The following is a 21,610-nucleotide window of genomic DNA, read 5'->3' on the forward strand; positions in this document are numbered from 1 at the left end:
AGCCTACCATGAGGAACCTTATCAAATGCCGTGCTAAAGTCCACATACACCACATCCACAGCTCGACCCTCATCAACTTTTCTAGTCACATCCTCAAAGAACTCGATAAGGTTTGTGAGGCATGACCTGCCCCTCACAAAGCCATGTTGACTGCATTTAATCAAGCCATGCTCTTCCAGATGGTCATAAATCCTATCCCTCAGAATCCTTTCTAACACCTTGCAGATGACAGACGTGAGACTGACTGGTCTGTAATTGCCGGGGATTTCCCTATTTCCTTTCTTGAAGAGAGGAATTACATTTGCCTCTCTCCAGTCCTCAAGTACGACTGCAGTGGAGATCGAGGATGAAAAGATCTTCGCAAGTGGCGAAGCAATTGCATTTCTCATTTCCCAAAGCAGCCGAGGACAAATCTGGTCCGGGCCTGGCGACTTGTCAATCTTAATGTTTGACAAAATTTTCAGCACATCAGCTTTCTCTATCTCTATCCATTTCAGCATGCACACCTGCTCTTCAAAGGTTTCATTCACTACAAAGTTTGTTTCTTTCGTAAAGACAGAAGCAAAAAACTCATTTAGGGCTTCCCCTACCTCCTCAGACTCCACACACAAATTCCCTATGCTATTCCTGATCGGGCCTACTCTTTCTTTGACCATTCTCTTATTCCTCACATAAGTGTAATCCTCACATGTATGGGATGTTATATTTTCTAAATAAGAGACTAGAATATAAAAGTAAAAAGATGAATGTAAATCCAAAGCTAAGCTGCAGTTAAAATATTATGTCTTGGTTTGGATGTTATCCTTTTCAAAAGACACGAAGGACAAGACGGGCTGCTGGAGAGGTTTCTTGATTAAGACCATAAGACCATAAGACATAGGAGCAGAGGTAAGGCCATTCGGCCCATCGAGTCCACTTCGCCATTCAATCATGGCTGATGGGCATTTCAACTCCACTTACCCCCATTCTCCCCGTAGCCCTTAATTCCTTGTGATATCAAGAATTTATCAATTTCTGCCTTGAAGACATCTAGCGTCCCAGCCTCCACTGCACTCTGTGGCAATGAATTCCACAGGCCCACCACTCTCTGGCTGAAGAAATGTCTCCGCATTTCTGTTCTGAATTTACCCCCTCTAATTCTAAGGCTGTGTCCACGGGTCCTAGTCTCCTCGCCTAATGGAAACAATTTCCTAGCGTCCACCCTCTCCAAACCATGTATAATCTTGTAAGTTTCTATTAGATCTCCCCTTAATCTTCTAAACTCCAATGAATACAATCCCAGGATCCCAGGATTAATGGATGAGACAGTATAGTTACCATGAGAAACTGTTATTGTTAGAATAAGTAAGTTTCAAAGTTGTTCTAAGAACTAGTGTTCACAATGATGAGAAGTTCTGATGAAGAAAACAAAGAAAAGATATTTCTTCTTATCAGAGCTACAGTAAAAGAGCATAAATTTAAGATCACCACCAGAGATCAGAGAGAGGTTACGACTTTTGTTAGGAAATATATAGAAGAGGGAATGGGATGAAATGATTAATTCTTTCAAGGAGCCAGCACAGAATTATTCTTGAATTGTCTCCTTCTGTGCAATTCTACAATTCTACCCTGATATTTTCCAACATATGGAATTATAGGAACAAAGCCATGGCTACACCACCACATTATATCAATACAAAATTTGCATAATGACTACATAATACAGCATTTCAGCTCTAAAGCTATGATGGTCTTTTTTCAAAAATCCCTCAGGCTGTGTATCAAATGTTGTGCAACTTTGTTCCAGTGGAAAGACTGGCCAGACTTCTAAGCGAACAATAAAGCTGTCTTTTGCAACGTTGAGAGAATCTGGGCATTCCGACCTGAGCTCCTAATCATTAATAATAAGATCTGTGCATGCATTCAGACTGGAGCTATGGATGCACAACAGATTTGTGTTATGTTAAGCATTTAATTTTTAACCATATTGTCAGCAAAGCTGCTCTATCATGATGCATCTTGAAAACAAATAAAGTCCCAGCAACATTTTTCAGATCACACAACAGCATTGTCAATACACTCCAAGGGGGGGGGGGGGGGGGGGGGGGGGGGGGGTAGGGGTTGAAGGCAGCAATAACTACTTACATTAGCAAGATTACAAGACTGGGATACAAGATATACAGCTTTGTCATTACCCCCTTATTAACTTCACCACTTACAAGGCTAAAATCGGGAGCATTGGAATCTTCACTGCTCACCTGGTGATTGGTTTAATTGCAACAATAGTTAAGAAGCTCAATATGATCAAAGAGAGAGCAGTTTGATTGACTGGCAAAAGAACGAACGTACCTAATATTCACTCCCTTCACCATCACTGAGCTATGATGTTGGGCTACCTAACACTTACACTCGACAGAATGAACTACAGCAACTCATTAGACTTACACTGAAAGGACCTTTCCTGCCTATAATATCTATTCCTGAAGAGAACAACGATCAGCTAAAGGTCTTTTACACCTGATTCTGACTTTGCATGGATATCTCTGTTCTTTTATTATCGCTATGGCAAAATAATGTGATTTATTAAATAATTGCTACTAAGTCTGCAATTATTCAAAAGTCTAAAACTACCACCATGTCTGGGCATTGTTAATGAGATCAAATGACCACTGTCATTCATAATACAAGATCACATAAATCATTATATATTATTAAAAATAACAAAATAATCATGGTCTACTAAGTCAGAGGCATTAATTGATCACTTGTTTTTGAGTCTGTAGTTAGTCTGTGTTTATGACAAAGAAATTATGAAGTCATTAGTTAATCTTTGAAAATTATTGTACAACCTTTTAATGTTAAGTTCAAACACTATAACTTGATGAAAAGTTTACTAATGAACAAAATTTATCATGTTCTTAAATATAACCTCTTGAAAAAGTCCTCAGACGTAATCCCAATTCACAAACAGGAAAAAAAAGATATACTTCTGTTCCGCCAATCTTAGAAAACGGTATTAAAAAAAATGAACTTTTTTTTTTTCCTTTCCCTATTTTGGTATCAAAGTTGTCAAGCCAAAAAGTTTGTATTAAAATTGCACTAACCTGAAAAAGCTCCTGATGCTGTAGCCTTCAATTGCCTGAACAATACTCTGAAGGATTGTGCCATCATCAGATACTGCAATTGAAGATGTAGGTGGCATTGGTGTTATGTTATTTGGCAAGGTTTGTTTTGAGTTACTTTTCCGTCCATAGTAACCAATTAGAAAACCACAAATAAATATAATAAACCCTGCGATAAAGAGTTTCACGATGATAGGAAGGCTGCCCTGCTGATTTTTTGATCCTTGTCTTGGATGCACTATGTAATCAGACTCTTCTTCAAGACGTGCAAATCTTCCTCGGGGTGATGCTGAAGGCTGCATAAATTCAAAGTCAAGATCATTGTTTCCAGCCGAGTTAGCCAAACGATGCTGGCTCGAATTATCTATTTCAAAGCCATCAAATCCACTTTCTTCCAACTCTTTTTCCATGTCCCATTCTAAGTCTAGTGAAGGAACTGGAAGTTCTTCAGTGTCCACATCTTGAGTGTGCACTCGAAATCTCTGGTCCACTTTCTGATAGGCCATTTCTGAGCCTGTATTCAAAAATTGAAATCAAAATCGGTCAGGTTTATTTCTTTAGCAATATCAGCAACTAAGTTGCAGACATTAATTTACAATCAGTGGCGTAGCACTTGGCCAATGCAGTAAAGTTATTTGCATTCTGTACAACTGAATTTGCCAGTTATTTGATGTGTTTGTGACAAAAATAATTGACTCCATGTGAAAGGGCAATCCTTCACCCATTTACATTTTGGAATAAACAAATAATTCCCCTGGCGCAGCTATTCACAATTTTCTGTTAGCTTCAGAAGAAATTTTACTTTCAGATTTGGAATAAAAAGTTGATTTTTCTGCCAAACATGCATTACCACCTCTCATATACACTTGTACCCACCAAAATGTTTTATTGCATGATAATATATTCAACATAGACGTTTTCCACAATCTAATAGAAACACAATGCCTTACGTAACTATGCAAACTGTGTGATGCTGCCACAAAGAAAATTAATAGCTCTTATGGAACATCGAGGAGACAGCAGATTACTCTTGACAATATTCTAACATTGAAAACCAACAGGATCCGTATTATATATAAATATAAACAAATGAAGTAGCAATGAATGAGTTCAAGAATGTAATCTAACTGCAGAATTAAGGAGACAAAATTGTCTTATGTACATCTAGATTGAATTGTTTCTGAAGCTCATAAATATTTGTTGCTTAATTGCTAGACATTTTGGATGCCTGAACACAAATCTCAACCAATGGCAAAAAATCAGGGGACGAACAAAAATCTCTGAAAATACCCAACAGGTTTGGAACCATCTGAGGAGAGAAAAATAGTGTTGATGTTTCAGGTGTGGCCTTTCATCAGAAGATTGAGGGTAATATGTAATCCATATTCAAATTTATAAATCCACTCAATAAATCCTGAGAAACAGTTGTGAAGTTGAGTCCTGAAAAATATTCAGAATTTGAGAACAAGTGGCATAGTGATATCATCCTTAAACTAGAATCTAGAAATCCAGGTTAATGCTCTGTGTAGGTTTTAGAATCCTACCATGGCCAGTAATGAAATTTGAATTAAATTAATAAATCTGCAATTAAAAGTCAGTTTAATGATGATCATAAAACTATTGTTGTTGTCATAAAAACCTAGTTCATTAATGCCTTTTAGGGAAATAAATCTGCCAATCTCACCTACATGCAACCCCAGATCTCCAGACCATGTTATTGTAAGAAATAGAAACAGGAGTAGGACATTCAGCAGCTCAAGCCTACCCTGCCATGCAATAGCATCATGGCTGATCCAACATCTCTCATGTTGACTTTCCTGGCCTTTCCCCTTAACCCTTGATTTCCCGACTGATCAAGAATGTATCTATCTCAGTCTTAAATATACACAAGGATTCTGCGCCACATCTCTCTGTTAACAGAGTTCCAAAGACTTAAAAAGCTCTGACAGAATAAATTCCTCTTCATCTGAGTCTTAAATTGGTGCCCCATTATTCTGAGACTGTGTCCTCTGATCCTAGCCTCTCCCATGAATGGAAACATCCTCTAAACCTTTACCTTGTCAAACCCCTTAAGGATCTTATATGTTTCAATGAGATCTTTTTCTTCATTCATTCACAGAAAAAGGGTGACACTGGCTAAGCCAGCATTTATTGCCCACCCATTTCATTTTTCTAAACTCCAGTTAACAGAGTCCCTGATCTGTTTAGTCTTTGCTCATAAGACAAACTCTACATTACAAGGTTCATCCACAACAATGTGGGTGACTCTGAAAACCCTCTGAAATGGCCTAGCCTGGCACTCAGTTGTATTTAATTATATCTCATGGAATTAAACCTTACAGGCATCATCATCACCAGCCCTGGGTATGTTTGGTCCTACTAATAGGACAGGCCAAGCAGAGGTAGCATCACATTCAGGAGGCAGTACCCATTAAATTCCTGAACATCAACTCTGCACCCCATGTAGTCTTATGGCATCAAGTCAAACATAGCAAGTAAATCATCTACTGATTACCACCTACTGCCTCCCTCAATTGATAAATCAGTTCTTCATGTTAAACAGCACCTGGGAGGATGCACTGGGGCTGTCAACAGCACAGAATGTACTCTGGGAATTTCAATGTCCATCCCTGAGGATACTCAATAGAATACTCAGGGCTGACTGAATTTTAAAGAACATAACTGTTAAACTGGCCAGAGGTAGGTGGTGAAAATGTGTTGCTGGAAAAGCACAGCAGGTCCGGCAGCATTTAAGGAACAGGAGAATCGACGTTTCGGGCATAAGCCCTTCTTCAGTGGTCTCTGGACTCAAAACATTAATTTTGCTTTCTCATTTGCTTTCTCCAGCAATTTCTGTTTTTGTTGCATGACACAGACAAGGCTAAGGGATCCCACAACTAACAGATCATATCTGAGTTCTGCAATTCTGCTGCATCCAGACATAAAGGTGGAGGACAATTAAGCAACACAATTGGAGGTGAAGGCCAACAACTATCCCTTTCTTCAATGACAGGAGATCCCACTATACCAATGCAAAAGATGAGGCTGATGCATTTGAAGCAATCTTCAGCCAGAAGGACAAAGAGGGATGATGGATCTTGGCATCTTCCTGACATCACAAATACCAGTCTTCAACTGATTCAATTAACTCCTCCTGATATCAAGAAATAGTTGATATGATGCACACAACAAATAATATTAGCCCCAACAAAATTTCAGCAACACTACGATAAGCTAGTTGCAGTATTAGCCACCCTGCCAGCTAGTGTAGCCACAACACTGGCAACTGCCTAGCGACATGGAAGAGTGCCCAGGTTAAAGCCTTCTAGGAGAAAGTGAGGGCTGCAGATCAGAGCTGAAAATGTGTTGCTGGAAAAGCGCAGCAGGTCAGGCAGCATCCAAGGAGCAGGAGGATCGACGTTTCGGGCATGAGCCTGAAGCAGGGCTCATGCCCGAAACGTCGATTCTCCTGCTCCTTGGATGCTGCCTGACCTGCTGCGCTTTTCCAGCAACACATTTTCAGGTTAAAGCCTGTCCACAAAAGAACAGGACAAATCCAACTTGGCCATTTACTACTGATCAGTCCACTCTTCATCATCAGTAAAGTTGAAGAAGGGATTGATGACAGTGCTATTAAGTGGACCTTATTCAAAAATAACCCATTCACTGATGCTCAGTTTATGGTTGTCAAGCCCACATAGCTCCTGACTTCATTACTCTTTTGCTCTGGGGGGGTTATGACTACATCCATGAGTTTGTGTTTAGGACAGATGGGTTGACGACAAAGCAAAATATAAACCAATTTCAGGCTTGGGCTCTGTAAAATATGACATACCAAGACTAAGAAAATGATTGCTGACACTCCAAAAATGCTCTCAGTATGTACATGCAAACATGTATGCACAGTAACCCTACCAATGTGGTCAGTGACATCACTCCACTCTATTCACTCATTGTTAATCTACTGATTTGGGCACCACCATGTTTTTGTTTTACCAGGATATTTCACAGAGTTTACCCAGAACTTTCTGCATGTGTAATGTAAAAGTTTTGAGGATATCAGAAGACACAAGCTAAGACTACTATTGCACCACCTGGTATTCAGAGATAAACCAGGCTCTAATGTTATGTTGTCTCTATAGAAAGGCTATTTCATAAACTCTATTGAATATTGCAAATTGGTCGACTTCACATAGAGTCATAGTGTCAGAGAGATATACAGCATGGAAACAGACCCTTCGGTCCAACCTGTCCACACCGACCAGGTATTCCAACCCAACCGAGTCCCACTTGCCAGCACCCGGTCCATATCCCTCCAAACCCTTCCTATTCATATACCCATACAAATGCCTCTTAAATGTTGCAATTGTACCAGTCTCCACTACATCCTCTGGCAGCTCATTCCATGCATGTGCCACCCTCTGCGTGAAAACATTGCCCCTTAGGTCTTTTTTATATCTTTCCCCTCTCACCCTAAACCTCTGCCCTTGAGTTCTGGACTCCCTGATTCTGGGGAAAAGACTTTGTCTATTTTTCCTATCCATGCCCCTCATGATTTTGTAAACCTCTAGAAGGTCACCCCTCAGTCTCCGACGCTCCAGGGAAACCAGCCCCAGCCTGTTCAGCCTCTTCCTATAGCTCAAATCCTCCAACCCTGGCAACATCCTTGTAAATCTTTTCTGTACCCTTTCAAGTTTTACATCTTTCCGATAGGAAGGAGACCAGAATTACACACAATATTCCAATAGTGGCCTAACCAATGCCCTGTACAGCCGCAACATGACCTCCCAACTGCTGTACTCAGTACTCTGACCAATAAAGGAAAGCATACCAAATGCCTTCTTCACTATTCTATCTACCTGCGACTCCACTTTCAAGAAGCTATGAACCTGCACTCCAAGGTCTCTTTGTTCAGCAACACTCCCTAGGACCTTAACATTACGTGTATAAGTCCTGCTAAGATTTGCTTTCCCAAAATGCAGCACCTCGCATTTATCTGAATTAAACTCCATCTGCCACTTCTCAGCCCAATGGCCCATCTGATCCAGATCCTGTTGTAATCTAAGGTAACCCTCTTCGCTGTCCACTACATCTCCAATTTTGGTGTCATCTGCAAACTTACTAACTGTACCTCTTATGCTCACATCCAAATCATTTATGTAAACGACAAAAAGTAGAGGACCCAGCGCCGATCCTTGTGGCATTCCACTGGTCACAGGCCTCCAGTCTGAAAAACAACCCTCCACCACCACCCTCTGTCTCCTACCTTTGAGCCAGTTCTGTATCCAAATGGCTAGTTCTCCCTTTATTCCTTGAGATATAACCTTGCTAATCAGTCTCCCATGAGGAACCTTGTTGAAAGCCTTACTGCAGTCCATATAGATCATATCTACTACTCTGCCCTCATCAATCTTCTTCGTTACTTCATCAAAAAACACAATCAAGTTTGTGAGACATGATTTCCCACACACAAAGCCATGTTGACTATCCCGAATCAGTCCTTACCTTTCCATATACATGTACATCCAGTCCTTCAGAATTCCCTCCAACAACTTGCCCAGCACCGAGGTCAGGCTCACCGGTCTATCGTTCCCTGGCTTGTCCTTACCACCATTCTTAAACAGTGGCACCTCACCTGTGCCAACCTCCAGTCTTCCGGCACCTCACCTGTGACTATCGATGATACAAGTATCTCAGCAAGAGGCCCAACAATCACTTCTCTAGCTTCCCACCGAGTTCTCGGGTACACCTGATCAGGTCCTGGGGATTTATCTACCTTTAACCGTTTCAAGACATCCAGCACTTCCTCCTCTGTAATCTGGACATTTTGCAAATTGTCACCATCTATTTCCCTACAATCTATACCTTCCATATCCTTTTCCACAGTAAATACTGATGCAAAATATTCATTTAATATCTCCCCCATTTTCTGTGGCTCCACACAAAGGCTGCCTTGCTGATCTTTTAGGGGCCCTATTCTCTCCCTAGTTACCCTTTTGTCCTTAATAGATTTGTAAAAACCCTTTGGATTCTACTTAATTTTATTTGCCAAAACCATCTCATGTCCCATTTTTGCCCTCCTGATTTCCCTCAAGTATACTCCTACTTCCTTTATACATGCTTCTTTCTACGTCTTTTGTTAAATTCCACCCGCGCTGTGCTATTTGTTTCCAGTGAGGAGTAATTCTGTGACTTTATCACAAGGTTGCTCCTGGGTCGTAAAGATATCATAGAACATCTACAGCCTTGGCTCAAACCTGGATAAGAGATGAACTCAAGACAGGAAGTGAGGGTGAATGCTCTTGCCGTCAAGTCAGCATTTGACTAGTGTGTCATTAAAGAGCTCGCTCAAAACTGGAGTCTGGGAATAAAGGGAATAAAGAGGACTAAGGCACCAGCTTGAGATTTAACTAGCACAAAGGAAAATGGTTGTGGCTGTTGGAGGTCAATCATTGCAGCTCTAGGGCACCACTGCAGGAATTTCTCAGGGTAGTGTCCTAAACCCATTACCTTAATGACCTTACCCCCATCATAAGGTCAGAAGGGGGATGTTCACATATAAATGCACAATGTTGAGCACCATTCATGAATCCTCAGGTACTTGTACAGTTTATATTCATGTGCAGAAAGATTTGAACCACAACCAGGTTTCTCTCCACAGATGCTGCCTGACCTACTTTGATCTCCAGCATTTTTTTGTTTCTAGTCCAAATTCCAGCATCTGCAGTCATTTGCTCCTGAACAACAACTAGGTTTGAACTTATAAGTGGTAAGTAACAAAAATGGCAGGCAAGTATCATCACTAACAAGAAAGAATTAATGAACAACCTTCATATCCCATGACATTATGATCTCTAAATCCCCTATTATCAAAATTCAGGGGGTTACCATTGACCAGAATCTGTAGTGTACCTTCACTGCATGGTCTGCAGCAGTTCAAGAAGGCAGCTCAACACCATTTCTCAAGGGCAACTGGGATAGGTAATAAATTCTGGCTTAGTTGGCAAAGGTGGCTAGAATTATTTTAAAAATATATTTCGTATCAGGCATGTTCTTATATTTTTTGGCAGAGACCATTCACATCACTTCTTAGAATTCTTAACAAGCTGAGAGGTAGAAGATCTTCAATATGCTTTTCCCTAGTTGAATTCATTCTGCATATGCAGTCAGCAAAACACAAATTGACAATTAAAATTAATGAACAGTTTATTATGCAGTTCCTTTCGTATGTTATATGATTATTTCAATGGTTATGGCAGTGTTAATGGCCATTTTGCTTTGCAACTACTTTAACATTAAACCATGCTTCAGATTTTCACCAATGCTATTTTTTTTATTCACTTGAGGGGCATGGTGTCACTATTTGGGCCAGTATACATTGCCAGTCCCCAGTTGTCTTTGAGATGGTGTTGGTGAGCTGCCTTCTTGAACTGTTGCAGTCCAAACGCTGTAGAATGACCCATAGTGCCATAATGGATGGAATTCCAGGATTTTGACCCAGCAACAGTGAAAGAATGATGATATATTTCCAAGTCAGGATGGTGGGTGGCTTGGTGGGAAACTTGCAAGTGGTGATGTTCCCAAACGTGCCTTATGATTTTGAGAAGAGATCAGTAATTAAGGTTAATCTTGCTTTGTTGGTAGACATAAATTGGGGGCGGCACGGTGGCACAGTGGTTAGCACTGCTGCCTCACAGTGCCAGAGACCTGGGTTCAATTTCCACCTCAGGCGACTGACTGTGTGGAGTTTGCACATTCTCCCTGTGTCTGCGTGGGTTTCCTCCGGGTGCTCCGGTTTCCTCCCACAGTCCAAAAATGTGCAGGTTAGGTGAATTGGCCATGCTAAATTGCCTGTAGTGTGAGGTGAAGGGGTAAATATAGGGGAATGGGTCTGGGTGGGTTGCTCTTCGGAGAGTCGGTGTGGACTTGTCAGGCCGAAGGGCCTGTTTCCACACTGCAAGTAATCTAAAAGAAAAGTTGCAGAAACAGAAGTTAACAAAAGGCAAGCAATTCATTAAGATTATTTTCCAGTTTCTTTCCCCAAAAAAGGCTTATATTTTAGATACCACTTCTTAAAAGCGACAGAACCAAACAAAGAATAGTAATTTAAAAACAAAACCAAATTAAAAGAGGCAGAAACTGAAGTTGCACAATGAACATTTGAAGAAGTGACAGAGAATTTCAGGAATGCAAATTTCAACTGAGTAAGACACAGTTTCTCCTGAAGACCAGGAGCAATGCAGGCAGGGAAAAAAAAATATAAAAACAGAGAGCAAAATAAACATGAAGCCAATAGGAGGGAGAAAAGCAGAGGCACACACGTGAATTGACAGCGAAAGCTATATCGCAGCATGTCAGGGGGTGAGGTCACAGGGCTTAAGAACTACTGAACTCGAGATTTCAATATGACGAATGATAGCAGTAACTTCATTTGAATTGTTCATCACCACACATTGGATTCAAAGATAGGTCTACTTAACGTCTGACTTGAAAGGAACCTTGCTCACAATGTTTTTCATGATGTGGAGGTGCCAGTGTTGGACTGGGGTGGACAAAGTTAAAAATCATACAACATCAGGTTATAGTCCAACAGGTTTTTATGAAGTTCTAGCTGAGTATTAGCTTTCAGAGTGCTGCTCCTTCAGGTAACTGTGATACTGTAAACTTGACTATTCTCAGGGCTTCAAATGTAATGCATTGCATGAATAGGCAGAAAACCTCAGCAAAAGAAGAGCAATTAGTTTGTCCTTAAAGGAAATAGCTAATGGGCTCAAGGATACATTGTAAATGTGACTGGAAAACATTTGTTCTTAAGGTTTAGGACACGTTCCTGGAAATAATACTATGTGAGTTGAGAATCTAATTCCTTCATCAGGAATGCAGTATGGAGCATGTACTGAACATTTCACTGATTCACAAGCACAGGTGATCTGGACACCTTCTGTCATCTGCCTGGTAAATTACTCAGCAAATCTGCAGCTCAGTATGCCCCGGCCAAAACTGAGTGAGAGGTATGGGGTAGTGTGGTCGCCTAGAAGCTAGTTATTCAACATTAGTGCATGGGAGTGCACGGTGAAGGACTGTTAGTATCTAAGGGGCAAACTTGCCAGCATTCAGCGACTACAGATGTTAAGGTATATCTTGAGTGGAACATTTTAATTATGTCAGGAATGTAGAAGTAGGATTTATCCTTCTCAAGTTAAGTGTTTTAAAAAGATATGCTGTGAGCATAGAAGTGGTTATGGGACAATCAGTACTTTAGGCGTGACAGTGCAGGGCTGTTCTTTACAGACCAGTGCTGGTGGAAGTCACTGATAGACCTATGCATGAATACATACATTTTCCACATTTGATAGAGGATAGAGGCACTTTTAGAAGAAATACATATTCAATTAGTTCTGAGCACTATGGACGTCAATGGGATTGTGGAAATTGATGTGGTAAATGACACTCGAGAGCTCAGAGGTTAAGAAAGTACAAATAAAGGATTAAAGAGGTACAACTGGCCAACTGTATTTCAGGGGAGAGGCAACACAAAATTCACTTCTCACCTCTCAGATTTAACTTCAAAAGGCACCATACCTGAGAGAGTATCCAGGAATAATATCTTCAGCTTTAGCCTTACACCTTTCTCGAGATGAAGGTGGGACTATTATGGGGGAACTAAGACATACCTGAGCCAGCAGGTATTGAGAGAACTGGTAATTTGGTGTGACTATCTTATTGACAGTTAAATTAAATGCTTTTTGAGAAAACATGTTTTGTTTTCCTTGGATAAATGAACGCCAAAGCATACGAAATTGATGTTATGATTATTATAATTTGGAGGTGCTGGTGTTGGATTGGGGTGTACAAAGTTAAAAATCACACACAACACCAGGTTATTGTCTAACAGGTTTATTTGGAAGCACGAGCTTTCGGAGCGCTGCTCCTTCATCAGGTGGTTGTGGAGTGTAAGATCATAGGACACAGAATTTATAGCAAAAGTTTACATGTGATGTAACTGAAATTATATATTGAAAAAGACCTGGATTGTTTGTTAAGTCTCTCATCTTTTAGAATGGGCATGTTAGTTCACTTGTGAATGTAATTTCCAGAATATTCTGGGATTTAACATATTAGATTAGGTTCCCTACCAGAGTGTGGAAACAGGCCCTTTGGCCCAACAAGTCCACACTGACCCTCCAAAGAGCAACCCACCCAGACCCATTTCCCTCTGACTAATGCACCTAACACTATGGGCAATTCACCTGACCTGCACATCCTTGGACTGTGGGGGAAAACCAGAGCACCAGGAGGAAACGCACGCAGACACAGGGAGAATGTTTCAACTCCACACAGCCGTCACCCGAGGCTGGAATCGAACCAATCACTGAGCTACTGTGCTCACCATATGAAAGAACTGAAACCAACATGCCCATTCAAACAGAGGAGAGACTTAAACAATCCAGGTCTTTTTCCAATATACAATTTCAGTTACATCGCACTGTAAACCTTTGCTATAAATTCTGTGTCCTATGATTTGAAACTCCACAATCACCTGATGGAGCAGCGCTCTGAAAGCTAGTGCTTCCAAGTAAACCTGTTGGACTTTAACCTAGTGTTGTGTGATTTTTAAGTATGATTACTATAAGATTTGTTTTGTGCTCATTTTTCTTAGTGCTTTTTGGGTTTGTGTTTAGAAGGCAGCTATGGGTGGGGTGGTTGGTTGGGAAGAGGTCATGGGATGGTGATATTACACTCCCATTCATCTCTTCCTTTTACATTTTGTACATTTACTTGTATCATTATCATGCTCTATTACCACGTGCTATCATCTCATTTAATTGCTTCCCCTCCCAACCTATCACAGTCTTTTACTTTTCTTCTCCCATCCCTTCCCCCCACCAACTTTTCCTATTCCTTATTTCTAGAAATCCTTCAAGCCTCAGGTATCTTGAATCCTTTTCCAGGTCTAATGAGAGGTCATCGACCAGGAATGTTAACTCATGTTATCAAATTGGATGATAAAAAAACAAAAGGCTGGAATTCCTTGCAGTCCTGATGCATTTAAGAAGCGATAAACTAATTATCATCTGGTCACTTCATTCATTACTATTTATGGCATCTTGCTTTGTTCAAACATGTGGCCACATCTCATATGTTGTAATATTATAAAAGTATGGTCACTGTTGCAAAGATTTCTGATATGTCATGTGGTCACAAAAGACATTATATAGCAGCCCAGATCATACAAAACTGTTACTGATCATGATATTGCATTATGAACCTCAGACTCAGACAAAGGTGCAACACACCAATCACACACAAAGTGTTTGCAAGAAGCCTCTGATGATTATGATCATGCAGTGTTGTTAAATAAGTTCAAAGAATAACAACAGGCATAAAAATCACCAAATCAGGATGAATTGTCAGACCTCCAAAATATTAGGTCTTGTCAACTCTCTTTTACTATTCTTACAGTTATCAAATTGATAACACAAACTCATGTACAAACACGTGTACCTCTTTGGGATAAGATTTAATCTTTGGGAAAAAGAAAGAAATGTCATGTAACTTCTCAGTGTTGTCAATTTGTTAGTCTTCCTATAAAAGACATGTTCAAGATATCATCACTGCATCATACATGTGACTTGAGGGTATAAATGTCTCATTCTGCTGGAAGTATGCTGGGGCAGCATGGTGGCTCAGTGGCCAGTACTGCTGCCTCACAGCGCCAGGGACCCAGGTTCGATTCCAACCTCAGGCTATGTGGAGTTTGCATATTCTTCCCACGTCTGCGTGGGTCTCCAGTTTCCCCCCACAGTCCAAAAGATGTGCAAGTTAGGTGGTTTGGACATGCGAAATTGCCCATAAGTGTTCAGGGATGTGTACGCTAGCTGCATCAGCCATGGGAAATGCAGGGATAGGGCAAGGGGGTGGGATGCTCTTCGGAGGGTTGGTGTGCACTTGTCGGGCCAATTGGCCTGTTCCACATTGTGGGGTTCTATGATTCTATGCTCCTCTGTTAATGTTAGCACAAACACTTACGTGCATGATGAATATAATGCTTTTGTACATAATAGTTAGCTGAAATATATATTGGTTGGATTCTTCAACACCAAGTTCATAGAATCATCATAGAAACCCCACAATGTGGAAGCAGGCCATTTGACTTTCCATGACCTTCCCAACCCACCACCCACTCTATCCCTGCATTTCCCATGACCAATCCCCGTAACCTGCACATTTTTAGACTATGGAAGGAAACAGAGCACCCCAGAGGAATCCCACACAGATATGGGGAGAATGTGTAAATTCCACAAGGCTGGAATCGAACCCGGTCCCTGGCACAGAAACAGTGTTAACCACTGTGTCACTTATCCACATCCAATTTCTTATGTTACAGTATATACGATAAGCATTGCCGCATTGGGTATATCAATATATCATATTGAAGGTAAAATGTCACCGCAACTTCCTAGGTAAGGATCTCAAATGGCCTCTAGGATAGAAGACTGCCTACAAATTGTCATATCCTGGATGTGGTTAAAAACACACAAAACCAGGATATAATCCAACAGGTTTATTTGGAAGTACTAGCTTCCAGAGCGCTGCTCCTTCATCAGGAACTAGTGGGGCAGAATCAAAAGACACAGAATTTATAGCAAAAGATCACAATATCATGCAATTAAAATGATATATTGAACAAACCTAGATTGCTGATAAATCTTTCATCTTTTAGAATGGACTGCAGGTTTCAGTTCATTAATACGTAAATCCCAGAACTTCTTTTAAGTCACATTCTTGAGTTAACTTAAGGTGTTATAAAATAAAGGTGACATCTCAACTCTCAAAATGTATTAAAGGTGTGAGGTTAGAGTATGTATTTGGAAATAGAACCAGTCTGACTCAAGACTGAGATACAGACAGACTTAAGGTTATAAAACCTTAAGTCATCTCAAGAATGTGACTTAAAAGAAGTTCTGGGATTTACATATTAATGAACCAAAACCTGAAACCCATTCTAAAAGATGAAAGACTTAACAGCAATCTAGGTTTGTTCAATATATAAATCAGTTGCATGACACTGTAATCTATTACAATAAATTCTGTGTCTTATAATCCTGCTCCACAATTACCTGAGGAAGGAGCAGTGCTCTGAAAGCTAGTCCTTCCAAATGAACCTGTTGGACCATAACCTGGTGTTGTGTGATTTTTAACTTTGTCCACCCCAGTCCAACATTGGCACCTCCACATCATATCCTGGATGTAATTGGTGGGGGAGGGTCCTTGTCTTTGAAGAAAGTAAACAAAAAAAATGATGAATTTAATGACATCATGTTAGTGACTTTAGCTTTGGCTGTCAAAAATTCAAACACATAAAACATGACCCAAAGGAGCAGTCAGTCACGCATGTCTTAATTTTATTAAGTAGAGGAATGATTTCAAAAGCCTTTACAAACTATGAATGGTTTGGTGAAACTGTTCAAAGGAATGGTTAAGATGATTACATTGGGCTCCATTTGCCTACTTTCATTGTCAGTACCTCATAATTGGCCCATTTTCAAATGAGAATTTCTGTTATAAAGTCAGAAGCTGACAATCCCCCGTGTCTCATTCAGTTAGATGGCTTCTTGCCCAGTTGTACAACATGTGTCTGCATATAAGTAACCAAAATTTAAATGGCAGATGGTCTGTAAAAAGGCAAGCTCCAGTCACAAACGTAAGAGTAGCTTAAACAGGCTACCTAATTTGTGAGAACGATAAAAATACACATCCATACTGGACCTTTCACAACCACCTGATATCCTCAGTGCTTGCAGCCAATGATGTACCATTGAAATGTTGTCTCTTGTTGTTATATAGGAAACAATGCATTCAATTTGCTTACATTAAACTCCCAAAAATACCAATGTGATAATGGTCAGTTAATCTATTTTTGTGATGCTGATTTAGGCATTGATTTTGCATCAAACATCATGGGATTAATTATGTCCACCTGACAGAACAGATGGGACCTTGGATCAACGTCTTGTCTGAAAGCTACAATCACTTCTTAGCAGATCTTTAATCAGGAATGTTCATACATACCCTTGCTTCACAATGGCCTTTAACTGCTAGGTGTAACTAGCCTTTTACTGCTTCTTTCTAGGTCTGAAGTAAAGGCTTTAGTAGGGAATGCTGTTTCTCTCTTGTTGATCTTTCTGACTGTTCATTCAAGAGCTTGCGGCTGCTGACTGACCAAATGAGTAATTCTTGAAGCAGTGAAGTCTTTAAAATTGTAAACTCAGTTGTTCTGTTTACCTTTCTTTGCCTATGTACAATGGATTTTTTTCACCATGTGTTATTTAGTGAGAATGACCATTGCTAATCACTATATTGTTTTTTGTGAAAGATGCTGTCATAATTCCTCTTTCCCTGCTGAGTCTAAAAGTCTATTTGGTCCTCACTCAGAAAGGTACAACCACTAGTGACTCTTAACAAGGAAAGGCTCAGTTTAATGAGATGTAGTTCATTGCATGATAGCAATTGGGTACAAGTTACATTAATTAGGTGCCGTTTAGTGCAGTCTCCAACATGAACCCTTTCAGAATGAGTACTGTATATAACAGTGTGGTTATATTGAGTGAACAAAATAACTTGTAGTTGATAAATGGCACTGATTGTTCTGATGGTGCCTTGGTGGGAATACTGTCATTTTCTGTTAATAACACATAGACATACCAAAGGCTGACAATTGTTATGAATCCTACTCCCCTCTCAACCTATCTATCCATTTCTGTCCAGAAACATATTCATTCTCATGCTTGCTTGTACAATGAACTTGTTACTTCCTTGATTCAGTGGTGTGTGGCTGCATGGGAGATGCTATTGATATCATCTATAGGCAAGTCCTAGAAGTAATTGGCTACTTTTGAATTTAAGGCAGCAGCAACCTTCAAAGTCCCGGGCTTGGGTTACCCACTATATCTCTGCAGATGCCCTGAATCCACAATCGGATAACTAGTTCCGTGGCAGACCTGTTGGAGTGATGTAATCTCTTCAGGCACCATTTCTCTAATGGTAGAGATGTAACAATCTAGTCCTGTGCACTATCATATGAACTGGCATTTGCCTTTCCTTTGCTGTCTGGCCTTCTGTCACTACCTTTTGGCTCCTGCACTGGTTCCTGTGAAGCACTGATCCAATCCAGCAATCAGAATGAAGCAGTAACAGAGTGATTGATCCTCATTTTGTAACACCTTCTCTGTCTTTTAAGACAGCCTGTGAAGTACCTATGAACTCAGATACATTCTGCACCTTAATGACTTGTTTCTCTTCCCCACACCATGCACCACCCTTTAACTTTTAGCACAGTCATTTTTAGCTAAGTCAATTAATACCATGTGATTGTGTTCTTCAGTGTGTGAAATTACCATGACTGAACAGAGAGAAAACTGTCCAAAGGTAATGCAGCTCCCTGTCACTCATTGTCTACAAGTCAAAAAAGCTCTTAGCCTTTCTCTGTGTTAGATAAGCCAGTTTAAAGTCATCAGTGTACAATGGGCAACTTATGAAGGCACAAGGGACTTGTGCCAATTCAGTACAATCAGAAAAGTCGGGATAAATCCTGGCAAATTATATTTAAATTACACACAAAAATCAGTTTAAAATATTGATGAAGTTTCTACCATTAATGGGCCATTTTCCCACTGATTACCCTTGTACAGTCAACACAACCAGAAAGCATTATCTCATTGCTAAGGTTCTGACAAACACAGCCTCCTATATGATTCTGAGCCTGTCCACCATCTTGGCTGCTCCAGTAAGTTTCACAAAATCCATACTTGAGTTATCTGAACTTGGTGTTAGCTAGCACTTTTAATCTTTGGCTACTTCAGTTTGATATTTTGTTCTTATCTAGTGCAACTGAGTCCAAATTACGAAAGTACATCACAATAATTATGTACTCTTTTTAATCTATGTAATCTTCTTAACACAAGGCATTGTTTCACACTGACAAGCAAATGTTCTCAATCTAATTACATTCATCACATATTCTTTTGTTTTGCAATTCCATTAGAGAAAATGTTGAATAGTCTTTAAAATATCGCAAACACTTTGAAAGACAAAAAGACTTATTGGATGATTCAGCCACTGGACAGGGGAGAGAAAATAAATCACCCTTTAATTTCAATACGTATACCATATACCACATTACCAACAATCCAGTGAAGATTAAGTTTGGTTAACTGATGTCATTAAGAAATTAGACATTCACTACAGCACCAAGTATCACCTGAACATTATTTCTGATCTGATGACTACACCAGCTCCACTGCCAAAGGAAAACACCTGCTGCAAATGAAAGCACAGTTGTAACTAATGACAGATTCAATTTTCATAATTAAAACTGAATTGTAAATATTAAAAAGTTCATTTGAGACATGTTGATGAAAAACAACTTTGTTGCATTCAGTTGACAAGAACCTATTTCAATGTTGTTATTGTTGTTCATGACTTCCTCAAAATCTATAGAGAAGGTATGCTTTTCGGGAAGGCACTCCAATCAATCATTATTAACAGCACAATGTATACTGTGTCCAAAGATGTATTACGATAAGAATATGGTGTTTATTCAAGAGGAGTACATAAAACCATTTTCCAATCTTCTAATTTCGATAAAAAATTGAAATGCTCTGCATTCTCTTTCACACGATTAGCTAGATGTTCGTGCTCCTTTTAGTGGGTTTGAAAGGAGGGGTGATAATTAAATCTTGAGCCAGATGATAAAGTATGATACAATTGTTTTTCTTGATAATAGGTTTACTTACAGAATGCAGCATTACATATGCCTAAGCAGTCTAAGCAGTCTCTCTTTTCTGTATTTTTCTAATCAACATGTTCAGGCATGTTATTACACATATTTTGTACAGTTTGGACTTGAACCAAGGTCTTCCAGACCAGAGGCAGGGACACTATCACTGTGCCACAAGAGCCCCAGAATGGGCAGCATGGTGGCTCAGTAGCGAGCACTGCTGTCTCACAGCATCAGACACCTGGATTTGATTCCAGCCCAGGGCAACTGTCTGTGTGGAGTTTGCACATTCTGCCTGTGTCTGTGTGGGTTTCTTCCCAAAATCCAAAGATTTGCAAGTTAGGTGAATTGGCCATGCTAAATTGTCCACAGCGTTCAGAGATGTGCAGGTTAGGTGCATTGGTCAAGGGTAAATATAGGATAATAGGGTAGGGGAATGTTACTCTTCAGAGGGTCGGTGTGGACTTGTTGGGCCAAAGGGCCTGTTTCCACACTGTCAGGATTCTATGTAGCAATTCTACGTATATCCCACTCTGGCTTGACCTGTATATCCAAACAATCAAATTAACATATCATTAAAATGTGGGTGGATAGGTGGCCTTCCTGCCACCCATGTTTTTTTTGTCTTAACCTTAACATATGTATAAGATATATGAAACTGAGGCAGTTGTCACTGGTGTGGGTTTGCCACATTAACAATTTCCAAGAGGAGCAAATCAGTGTTGATTTGTGCCCTGCTCTGTGCAGTTTTACATTAACAGCTCCATTCCCAAGGTGGAGGGACTCTCTTGTGGTGCAGTGGTAGGGTTCCTACTTCTGGACTGGTTCTAGTCTCACCTGGTATGTGATAACATCTCTTAACTGGTTGATTATTAAAAATAAGTTAAATCTTTTTTTTTTACAAACTTACAATCTCAAGTTGGTGAGATCCTATGGTACCGAGGAGATCTAGGTTCAAGATGCACCTGCTCCAGAGGTATGTAATTACATTTCTGAACAGGTTAATTAAAGACTATCTACATTCTCAAGTTATGTGGATTGATTAGTGCAGCAGTAAGATCCCTACTTCTGAGTTAGGAGGCTTGAGTTAATGTCCCACCAGCCCAGAGGTGTCTAAAGATATCTCTGAACAGGTTGATTATATAACAAGAAATCTCAAGTCTTGTGGTGCAGTGGTGGAGTCCCTACCTCTGAGCCAAGAGTCCTTTGTTAATGTTCCAGAGATGGATCACTGGCCTAGCCGAATAGGTTAATCAAAAATATCGACGTTCTCAAGGTGCTGAGTTGAAATCGTCTAAAGTGATAATTAGCTATCATAAACATCAAGGAAAATAGATTTTCAATCTTTCATTTTCGGCTGTATTTAAACACAATTTCCAATTGCCAGTAAACAATAACTTTGGATAGTAATTCCAAGCACACCGAAAACTTACAATAATTTGGATGAGTTAATAATTGACAAATCATAGAAATTGTTGGGTTTTTTTTCTAGAAAAGTACTACTTGGGAAAACAAAATGGAGGTTTTCCTCCATCCATAATGAGTGGTCAGCTGTTGTATCATTTGCAAACACTGCAATCATGTCACCAAATATTTAAATTTAAATCATTGATGCATACCTCAGAAAGGAAAGGAACTAGTACAGAGCTTTGCAGGGCCCAACCAAAAACAGCTCTTTAGTCATAAAAGCACTTATTGACTATTGCTCTTCATTTCCTACCACTGAGCT

At 40.0% G+C, this 21,610-nt stretch overlaps 1 protein-coding gene across 10 annotated transcripts in view; it reads right to left on the minus strand.

Moving 5' to 3' along the window:
- The window catches only part of naaladl2 (N-acetylated alpha-linked acidic dipeptidase like 2), a 1,006,049-nt gene that overhangs the window by 568,968 nt on the left and 415,471 nt on the right, over window positions 1-21,610 (minus strand). For all 10 annotated transcript variants that reach the window (XM_087993578.1, XM_043702223.2, XM_087993582.1 and 7 more), the window contains one exon: window positions 3,084-3,615. In XM_087993578.1, the coding sequence (XP_087849704.1) occupies window positions 3,084-3,607 (524 nt within the window). In that variant the 5' untranslated portion in view covers window positions 3,608-3,615. The remainder of the gene's footprint in view (window positions 1-3,083; window positions 3,616-21,610) is intronic.

This window comes from Chiloscyllium plagiosum, unplaced genomic scaffold (genome assembly GCF_037043375.1).
Source record: "Chiloscyllium plagiosum isolate Xiang-an unplaced genomic scaffold, Cpla_swu_hap1 HiC_scaffold_13, whole genome shotgun sequence".
NCBI classification, from domain to species: domain Eukaryota; kingdom Metazoa; phylum Chordata; class Chondrichthyes; order Orectolobiformes; family Hemiscylliidae; genus Chiloscyllium; species Chiloscyllium plagiosum.